Source organism: Tenebrio molitor, chromosome 1 (assembly GCF_963966145.1).
Source record: "Tenebrio molitor chromosome 1, icTenMoli1.1, whole genome shotgun sequence".
NCBI lineage: Eukaryota > Metazoa > Arthropoda > Insecta > Coleoptera > Tenebrionidae > Tenebrio > Tenebrio molitor.
This window is the reverse complement of record NC_091046.1, coordinates 18,731,267-18,741,964: the sequence shown is the minus strand read 5'-3', so window position 1 is coordinate 18,741,964 and position 10,698 is coordinate 18,731,267. Positions and strand designations below refer to the sequence as shown.

At 34.5% G+C, this 10,698-nt stretch overlaps 1 protein-coding gene across 4 annotated transcripts in view; it reads right to left on the bottom strand.

Moving 5' to 3' along the window:
* Nucleotides 1-471: 471 nt before the first annotated feature.
* The window catches only part of LOC138128880 (ATP-dependent translocase ABCB1-like), a 79,966-nt gene continuing 69,739 nt past the window's right edge, over nucleotides 472-10,698 (bottom strand). For all 4 annotated transcript variants that reach the window (XM_069045101.1, XM_069045109.1, XM_069045117.1 and 1 more), the window contains 11 exons: nucleotides 10,495-10,687; nucleotides 10,348-10,436; nucleotides 8,406-8,564; nucleotides 8,243-8,347; nucleotides 8,031-8,192; nucleotides 2,649-2,852; nucleotides 2,350-2,591; nucleotides 2,131-2,296; nucleotides 1,357-1,755; nucleotides 1,156-1,302; nucleotides 472-1,092 (listed from right to left, as the gene is read on the bottom strand). In XM_069045101.1, the coding sequence (XP_068901202.1) occupies nucleotides 892-1,092; nucleotides 1,156-1,302; nucleotides 1,357-1,755; nucleotides 2,131-2,296; nucleotides 2,350-2,591; nucleotides 2,649-2,852; nucleotides 8,031-8,192; nucleotides 8,243-8,347; nucleotides 8,406-8,564; nucleotides 10,348-10,436; nucleotides 10,495-10,687 (2,067 nt within the window). In that variant the 3' untranslated portion in view covers nucleotides 472-891. The remainder of the gene's footprint in view (nucleotides 1,093-1,155; nucleotides 1,303-1,356; nucleotides 1,756-2,130; nucleotides 2,297-2,349; nucleotides 2,592-2,648; nucleotides 2,853-8,030; nucleotides 8,193-8,242; nucleotides 8,348-8,405; nucleotides 8,565-10,347; nucleotides 10,437-10,494; nucleotides 10,688-10,698) is intronic.

Below are 10,698 nucleotides of genomic sequence, written 5' to 3'. Positions count from 1 at the left end.
CAACAGGTGGTGGAAATTTAGAATTGAGACAGATTATAGATATATGCCGTTAACGATTATTTTAAACACGCAGGAGGCCGCGATATTTTTTTGTTAGATTGGCGTAAGGTCCTGTCATATGACGTTTCGTTTTTAAATATTCGCATTGTTGTCAATTCCGTCATTAATTTAGTTAATAAGAATTTACCCAGAACTGCCCTACAGATATGTATGTTTCATTTCAATTACAATTTTACGATTATTGTTCCTAATGCGTTCAATTATTTAAAAAATGTAACAACTTGGGAGCAGTGTTCGGTTGAATTATAACCTAAAATAGATTTATTAAGACAAATCACAATATTGCCAACTAAAACGTCAGATTTTCATAGATAGTCCGAATTTGAAATAATCGTGAATGGTTTATACGTTCAATAATGCAATTGACAGTGACAGCTGTTAAAATCAATTTCAATCAGTTCAAAACACTAGGACAATGTAAATTTGCAATTTATTTATTGAAAAAATATTTAGCAATAAATGCGATAGACGACAAAATAGTTGAATTCAATAACGAAAATAAAAAATAAAACAAAAACAGAAAAGATGAAAAAAGAAACAATAAACATCTTTAACTAAGTACTGTAAATCTAAGTAATACTATGAAACATGTTGCCTAAAAGAATATACAGGTTGTTCACGTAAGAGTAGGAGCCTAACATGGATGGAACCCACATTGACATTACACTCCCGGCACCATGGTTTTTGTAATGTAAGTGTAATTTGGGTTGCATGTTAGACTAGTACAGCTCGTACTTTTATGTGAATAGCCCTATATGAACAAAATTTGTATAACACATATTTATTTGCAAAATCAAATCGATTTTAATTTATGAAAAATGTTGTAGTTAATCATTTCTGACCTGCTTGTAACTTATAAAATTCGTAATATAAACCCTTCTTTTCCAACAATTCAGAGTGTTTACCCATTTCAGCAACAGTTCCTTCATTTAAAACACAAATGACGTCAGCATCTTGAATTGTAGTCAATCTGTGTGCGATTGTAATACAAGTTCTATTTTGCTTAGCATTGTCAAGTGCTTCTTGTACAATCTGTAAAAGTAAAGTATTTGTTATATATTTACCTACTTATTTAAAAGTCTTTTCATTTAATACCTTTTCGCTTTCATTGTCTAGTGCAGAGGTTGCCTCGTCCAAAAGAAGAATGCGGGGATTTCTAATTAAAGCTCGAGCAATAGCGACTCTTTGCTTTTCACCTCCTGACAATTGCATTCCTTTGCTTCCCAAATTAGTTTCATAACCCTTTATGTTTTCAAGATAAACAATAAAAATATCAAAAACGTTTGTTTTACTCACCAATGGAAGTGACGAAATAAAACTATGTATGTTTGCTGATACTGCAGCCTCAATTATTTCATCCATGCTAACTGTTCGGTTATTTGCTCCGTAAGCAATATTTTCAGCAATTGTTCGATCAAATAAATTAGGTTCTTGTGACACAACACCTAGATGTGATCTTAAATTATTTATATCCACATTTTTCACATCTTCACGCTCGAGTGAAACTTCTCCACTGGCTGGATCGTAAAAGCGTTCCAGTAGTTGAATAATTGTGGACTTACCACAACCACTAGAACCTACTAAAGCTACAGTTTTGCCATGCAAAATGTTCATATTTAATCCATTAAGTACTGAAACTGTTGGTCGGGTAGGATATGCAAAATATACATTTGTATACTTTATGTCTCCTTTCACCTGAAATACATGTTTCCGTAATTATGACCTTTTAACTACTATTGCTACAAAAGTTTGAATCACTGCTAGATCGAAAGATTTACTAATCTGTTCTTTCTTAAAACATAAGGTTTTACTATAATACAAAGAAAAAGTAATCACTATTGTTCTTATATTGTTAATTGTTTATTAAACACGAATGTGTATGCGTATCTAATAAAAGACAACTTAAAAGTAAAGATTTGATTCTCCAAAGAATGTTGATTGAAATGTTGATGATTTTAATTGTTTAGTGGCAACAATTTTCATTCTATCGTAAAATATATTTGGACGTCAACTTTAATTGTAACGTTGCGTTGTAAGGAAAAGTAGATAATGCTAAACTATGTTACTTACATCTTTGTGGTGTAGATACAAAGGCTGCAAAGCGTTTTTAACTTCAGGAACTCTTCTCAGTAACGCAAAAATACGATCAGCTGCAATTAAACCCTTCTGAAAGTTTGGAGAAAATGAAAATGCGTTGCCAATAGACCATGAGCCAACTATTACAGTTTCCGACACTCTATAATAAAAATAAATTAGATGAAATGCCTTGAGTAGTAAATTTTTTTTAACTTAAATACTACTCCGTAATCAAGGTTTGCAGTTGTCATCAGTTTTGCACCGTATCCCATTCCTACAGCGTACGCAAAAAGCATTATACTTCGTGCAACACCCATTACGATAGATCTAAAATGCATTTGTTTCTTTACATTTTTTACATATGGTTTCAGTTCGGTCACATAATTTTCGTAAAATACTTGTTCACAACTTAAAGATGCTATTGTCCTGATGTTTCCAATTGCTTCAACTGCTATCTAAAGAAACCACATATAACGGGAACATCAAAAGGATATTGTTAAGTAAGTACTTACTTTTGCAGAATTCTCTAAAAATTTTTGATTTACTTGGGTATCGCCTTGTGTAAATTTTTGTTCGAAGAAAACAGACAACAAAATAATAGGCGAGAAAGAAATTAATACTAATGCCAATTTCCATTCATAATAAAGAGCCAATGTGTTGGCTATAATAAATGTTGAAATCGAGTTTAATACTGTTCCGATTCGAATTCCAGCGGCCTGGAAATAAAAGATTATGATAAACAAATTCATTACACAGTTAGAATAGAAAAAATAAATTGTCATTTAAACTTGGCTAACACTTCAGTAGATTATTCGGGACATAATTAGTATCTTTGACAAAATATAGTTCAGAATTTAATATCTTCACCGCCTTTTCAGATTCTCAATTTGTCCCAGAGGTCGCATACTAGTCGCGTCCCGCGGTTAGATTTTAATCCGGGTCGCTTAACAGCTTGTATACTAGTTGCGTCCCGGAGACCTTCCAGGAAGGCTGCTTACTAATTACAACCAACAACATGAAATTAATAAAATCGATGTGTCCGAGTTGGGCCCGCGCGTTAATGCCCTGTAATAAATCCTCCGCCGCGCCGCGCCGGCCGTCTTGACGTCATCGGAGTTCAGTACCTACCTACTTGAGGTAATCCTTTGACAATTCTATCAAAAAAATGTTTCAAAATTAACATTTTTATTTCAGAAATATTTACATTTTACAAAAGAATGTACAAAAAACATTAGATAGATACCCGTAGATAAAAACAAACAAGTCAATTATTATTTCTTAATTACTGTTAGAGCGTATTATAACAAACAGCATAACGAAATCTAACCAGGATATAGAATTATTCGCTTCAAGTTGAGTGTTTGGGAGAGGAAGTTGGACAGATCTTCTGGCTTTCCACGCACGACACACGTCATAAGTGAAAATCTGATCCAAAAAACCATTTTGTCGCAATTCTTAACGCAATAGTTTTGCAGGTTTCTCTGTTAAATTGTCTAGAGCTTTTCTTTTGACGCCATTACTCAGTGCTTGCCTCTATATATTTTCTTCTTCCGGGTGATTATGAATAAGATCGCTGCTGATCACATTCGTTGGTTCGGAACCGAAGGTGTACACTTTTGCAAGGCAGTTTGATTTTTTGTTGACACAACGCCACCGAATTTCACCTGTTTAACTTCCTTGCCACACAAAACTTAAAATTATGCACTACAAGCAACTGTTTCCCTTTTTCACTCAAAATTGATTTCACTTCCATTTCTGAGACTATTTACTGCTTCACTAGCAAATATTCAAATGAAACTAAAATTAAGATTCATTTTTATAATTAGTTGTTGGCGGGGTGGCCCTACTCCTTATCGGATTAGGCCGTGTCCGGATTGGGGATACTTGGGGGCCGATAAATTTGAGCGAGGATTATCTCAGGTACCGGGCCCAACTCGGATACGCCCAATAAAATACACTTAATAAAAGTTTATTGATATAGTTTGGGAACGAGAAATTGGAACTTTAGCTTCTTTACTTGCAATGGGTTTAGGGTAGGTTGTAAAGATTACAATAAGGAAGATTTACGATTATGAGCACTTCATTCCAGGAGGTACAAACAATCTGCATTTTGCTGATATTCGGCATCCCTTTTTAATAACTAGCAGGTATACTAGACTAGCACGTCGGCAGGCAAAAACTTACCACTATCGTAAATCTTCATTATTATAATCTTTACAACCTCCACTAAACCCATTGCAAGTGAAGAAGCTAAAGTTCCAATTTCTCGTTCCCAAACTATACACATAATTACAAATTTTAAATTTACATGTGGCAAACAGTTACGAGTATATTGGGTGATTCAAAATGATTGTGGCCAAGTATGGCAACTATGTACGAAGATTTATGTGGCAACTGTGTGGGTAGGGTAGAGTTGATATTTCTTTGACAGTTCATAGTCGCGCAATTTTGAAAACTGTCAAATCAATGTGTAATGATATCAAAAAAATCAAATGCACGCTTATGAAATGTCTTACAAATGACAACTCTACCTCATCCACACAGTTGCCACATATATATAACGGGTGTTTTTTTAAATTTGGCGTCGAAGTAGGCGTTGAACTGTCGATTGTGAACGCACTATACAGGTTACGGATCACGGATCAGCTGTTTAAATCTTACGCTTTATACGAGTGGTGCGATCTCAATCGACTCTCCAACGCCTACTTCGACGCCAAATTTAAAAAAACACCCTTTATATATATATTAAGCCCTTTATTCCCGGCTGGGACATAGGGAAGAAACAAATTTTCTCCATTCGTTTCTGTCTCTCGCAATATACCCCATCTCTGCCACAGATTTATTGGTCTCCCTCAGCGTGGATCTCTTCCAAGTTTCTTTTGGTCGTCCGATCTTCCTTCTCCCTATTGGGTTCCAGTAGAGTGCTCTTTTACATATCTCTTTGTCGTCTTTTCTTAACGTGTGCCCCATCCATCCCAGTTTCCTTTTCCTAATTTCGTGTGCTATTTCTACTTGTCCGGTCTTCATCCATAATTCTTCATTGGTTATAGTGCGGGGCCACCAAATTTTCAATACAGTTCTTAAGCATCTGTTTATGAATACTTGAAGTTTATGTCTTATGCCTTCTGTCACTGTCCAGGACTCACATCCATATAATAGAACAGGTTTCACCATTGACGAGAAAATTTTGAGCTTTGTTTCTGTAGTAGTACTGCTGGATCGCCAAATTTTGCTTAGTCTTACAAATACACTACGTGCTTTTGAAACACGTGAAGTTACATCCTTCAGGACTCCTTCCTCTCCTGATATTATACTTCCAAGATATGTAAAATCCTCCACCTCTTCTATGATTTCAGAGTCTACTTCTATACTTGTTGCTGCCTTTGTGTTCAAGCGCATGATCTTCGTCTTGATTTTATTAATTTTTAGACCCGCTTTTTCAGACGTTCTACTTAGGTGATCGATTTTTTCTTGTAGTTGTTTCCCATTCTGGGAGAGTAGGCATATGTCGTCGGCAAAATCGAGATCTTCTAGGTTCTCCTCAAAGGTCCACATTAATCCTCTTTTCTTATCTTGGACTGTTGTTTTTAGGACTTCGTCAATAACCACTAAAAACAAAAGTGGCGAAAGGATGCAGCCCTGGCGGACCCCTGTACTGGTCTCGAACTCTTCGGATAGTGTACCCTCATGCAATATCCTACATTTGTAGCCATTATATCCCTCTTTAATAAGATTGACAAACTTCTGGGGAAGGCCTTTATTCGTAAGTGCTGTCCACATACATTTTCGGTCTATGGAATCGAAGGCCCTTTCATAGTCTACAAAGAGAAGGTATAGAGGAGATTGATACTCCATCGATTGTTCTACTATTATCCTCAACGAAACAATCATATCTCTACATGCTTTTCCCGACCTGAAACCACTCTGTTCTTTCCGTAATTCTTTATCTAATAATTTTACTATTCTATTTAATATTATCTTGTTGAAGGTCTTGCTAACAATGCTGAGTAGTGTTATACCTCTCCAACTGCTGCAGAGTTTTAAATCACCTTTCTTTGGTAGTTTTACAACCACTCCGGTCTTCCATTCGTCAGGGAATACTTCCTCTATCCATACTCTTCTAAACAGTGGTAACAACATTTTTGCAGTGGTGTCTGTGTCGACTTTAAGCATTTCACTTCTGATTTGGTCAATCCCTGGTGCCTTTCCATTCTTACAGCGTTGTATTGCTTCCTTTAATTTCTCAATAGTTGGTGGTTCTGTATTTATTTGCAGCTCTGGTTGTTTCGCTGTTGTTAGAGCGTCTCTATTAGTTCTCGCCATGTTCAAAGTTTCTTTAAAATATTCTGTCCACCTTTGTAATTGTTCTTCGGTTGTAGTTAAAACTTTACCATTTTTATCCTTAATTAATTTTTGTGATCTTTTGGTTCCACTTATTCTTCGGACATTATTAAATAGTGTTCTTGTGTCTCCCCTCTCAGCTGCCTTTTGTGCTTCTTGTGCTATGCTCTCCATGTATGCTCTCTTGTCTCTTTTTATCTTCTTTTTCAGCTGCCACTTTTAAATATTCTTTTTGTATCTGGTCGTAGTTCTCTCTCGTTTTTGCTGATAGTCCTCTTTTCTTTAATTCTCTTCTCTCTTTAATTTTATTCCAAGTGTCTTGGCTCATCCATTCTCTTTTCTTGCTTGATTTATACCCGAGTACTTGCTTGCTAGTTTCCAAGAATGCGTCCTTGCAATGCTGCCAAACATCTTGTATTCCTTTGTTGTCATAGTCTATGGATGCCTCTTTCTCCCTCAACATGTCTATAAATCTCTCTTTGAACTTCTCTTTCTTTAATTTTTCTATATCAAAAATCTTCGTCACTCTAGGTTTATATTTCTTCTTCATGACTTGTAGCTCAGCTCTAATTTTTGCAACTACTAAGTAGTGATCTGTTTCAATATCAGCACCCCTTTTATTACGTGTATCAAGTAGGTTATTACTCCAAGCTTCACTTATGCATATGTGATCAATTTGGTTTTGGACTTTCTTATCGGGAGATACCCAAGTTATTTTATGACAGTTTTTATGTTTAAATAGTGTTCCTCCAATCTTAAGCTGATGCAGTCCACAGAGCTCCACCATCATTTCACCATTCTCATTTTTTTCTCCTATACCATTTTGTTGTTTGTTGCCACATACATTTTCGTAAATAGTTGCCATACTTGGCGACAATAATTTTGAATCACCCAATATATAAATTGGAATGGGCTAATTTCATTTGTCTTTAATTTATTAATTTGATTTTCTATAAATTTCTTTTTATCAATAAAAGCTTTTCGGTAAACTTTTTTGGAAATGATGCACTTCTTAATTTGTATGTAACTGTCTATCTGAAAATTCTTCAATACTTCTTTCTATAAATTGAAATATATTTGGATGCCCACAATAAAAAGATGCATTGACTTTTGAGTGAAATCTTTCACATGCATTGGGAACTTGAACTGTTTTCAGCCCACATATCAGGTGGAGAGTGGGAATCTTCAGCTATGTACCATTCAACGAGATAGTCAAATGATTTGAACCTTCTAAAGGTAAATCTAATCAAAATTATCTTGAGATGGCAAAAATAATGTAACTCATAAAATTTCAACCAATCACCCTTATCACTAAACATCCTACCGATACTGCAGGGAATGATTTATTTTAACCGGCAGGTAGGAAAATGGTCAACCGGGACACAACTAGTATGGGATTTTAGGGGTCGGTTTGACCGCGGGACGCAACTAGTGTGCGGCGGTCCCGGGGTATAGGACCTTGAATTATCCTTATGGCTCATCAGTTAAAATTTAATAGATAGTTTTAATAAATTACCTAATTGTAGTTTTTTAAAGTAAACTTTATTACTTACACCTTGTACACTAGCTGCCTCTCCAGATAATTTTGCACATAATGCCCCGACACCATTATCTTTTCGATCAAACCAGGCCATTTCTTGAGATAACATAGCTCGAAACATATTTCCTCTTAGCCGCTTCGTTAACTTCTCTCCGGCAATGGCAAAAAAGTACATCTGAACAAACACAACTTAGGCGCTAAAATTACTCGAATTAAATTACTAACCTGAAAAAAAGTTGCAACACCTGTTATAATGCCGATAATAACAAAATAGAGGGAGAACAAGTTACTTTGTTCTCGGACGTATGAATCATTATCATCTGCTAAAACCTAGGTAAAATGAAAAATTCTTATTAAAACGAAAATCAAAATTAACAAAAATACTTACTCCAATTATATCACCAAAAACTAAACCATATACAGGAAGGGCAGAGCCGGTAATAACTGATGTAATACATCCCACCGATATATAAAACCATTCGGGTCTATTTACTTTTAATATTGATATTATTGAACTTCCTCCTGTTGTTTCTTGAACATCTTTATCCTAGAAAAAAAAAACAATTTATACTAGGCTGTGCAAAAAAACAATAAGTGGTTTTCATTCGGAACGATTTACGAGTAGGGGAGGGTGGTCCACAATGAGACAGTTTTTGCTTTTTTCAAATTCTACAAGCTGCGTTCAATGTTATTTCACTGAAATCAGACCTGCTAATTGCTACATATTTCTTTCATTAAAGGTCATTTTTAGTTATTTGAAATTTTTAGTCTTAACAGCTTTATTCATTTTTTTACGTTTGAAGGTAATTTGTCGCATTGTGGAAATTTTTTCCACAATAAGACGCTATAGGGGTACTTTACGAATAATGTTTATTTCAATAAAAATTTAAACATTTAACGAACATCCATATTACTAAAGTCTATACCAAAATCAACGGCACTTTGTTAGCGTTTAAAATTGTTTACATAGACCAAACTACATATTATCCTCGACAATCAGAAAAATAAATTGATTTCTAAGCTTCTCCCTTTTCCGCTGAAACTTTACACAATATTCATTTAAGTAAATGATTTTTTTCCTCTGTAATCTTTCCTACATAATCCAATTTATGGATCATTTCCATGATGAGACACGTCCCATTGTGGAAAATGAAAACTGTCTCATTGTGAAACATTGCGCCAAATTTTAAAAATAAATAAATATCTGTGTTACCTACCAACATAGTTTACTCTGTACTTTACACGGCAATTATACCCTCAAGCAACCGACAATATTATAAAATATTAAAATCCCAATAATAGTTATTGCAGAAATTGTATGACGTTAATGAAAAACAAGTGAAACATGTTTACCTGTCCAGTAAAAACAATATAATTTTAAAATCTTCCACAATATTATTAGCAAATAATTCAAATTCAGACGACACATTCTCCACTATACTGGGTGCCCCAAAATTCGCGGAACAACGTAGTAGTACGTTGTTAAGTAGTCATTAAGAGATCAGGTAAAAATGTTTAAAAAAATCAATCTTCTTTTTTGTAGAAGATATGGACCTATTCGTTACACTAAATGTGGCAACATTTAAAAACATTCTATGCATCCTAATAGTCTGCAAATATTTCATTTTTGTTGTATCCTTGGAAACGAGAGGAAAAAATCAAAGCCGTGTTGTCGTTCGCTATTTGAGGTAAAACGAACATAAAATTACTACTTGGAAATGCTGGAAATAATGAAGAAAATAATTGCAAACCTGATCACAATCGTTCAAAATTATTAGGCCACTGGCTAGTAAAAGACAAATAGTCAAAATCTTTTTTATTATTTAAAATAAATGAGATCAAAACTGCACCTTCTGGGCCCCCGTATCTTCAAATCTAAGAGGTATATAATTTTTTAATTATTTTTCTCGTCATCTTCTAACATGAATTGACATTGCCTCATTGAGTTGTTCCGCGAATTTTGGGGCACTCAGTATACGCATTCGACCGCCACAAGATAAATAAATTAATTCCTGTGAAATTTGAAACAAAAGGGCTTGTCTCATTGTGGAACATGTCTCATTGTGGACCATCCTCCCCTAGGCATAATTATTTCTATTAATTTATAGTGTATGTCACCTAAGTCCTAATGTTAATTCGGGTACTGTAAGTGAGTATATTTCAAAATATATTCAATTTATTAAGATACAAAATTTGCAAAAACCTTATTAAAATTTGTAACATATAGGTACTTAAATGTAATAGAGATAGGTGTCTGCTCATACAACCGCGTTCAAAAATTGTATTTGTTTGGCCGATATAAGTAATAATAATAATTAATAGGTACTTACAAGATTTTCTTCTGACGTACTTTCAATCATAGCAGTCTCTGAGACTTTTGCCACATTGTTAACAACACCGTTTAAAACTTCTTTATCTTCTAAATATGATAAATAAATACTTAACTGATTCATGAAAATACTTAATAACAAAATTACCTGTAAACACATCTTCGGTTTCACTCAAACCTTGCGATACTACCAAACTATGATAAGCACCTTTTTTTGCCATCAACTGAGCATGATTACCTTCTTCGATCACTTTTCCTTCAGATACTACTACAATTCGATTGGCGTTTCTTATCGTTGATAGTCGATGTGCAACTATAATTGTAGTGCATTCACCACTTATCTAAAAAACAA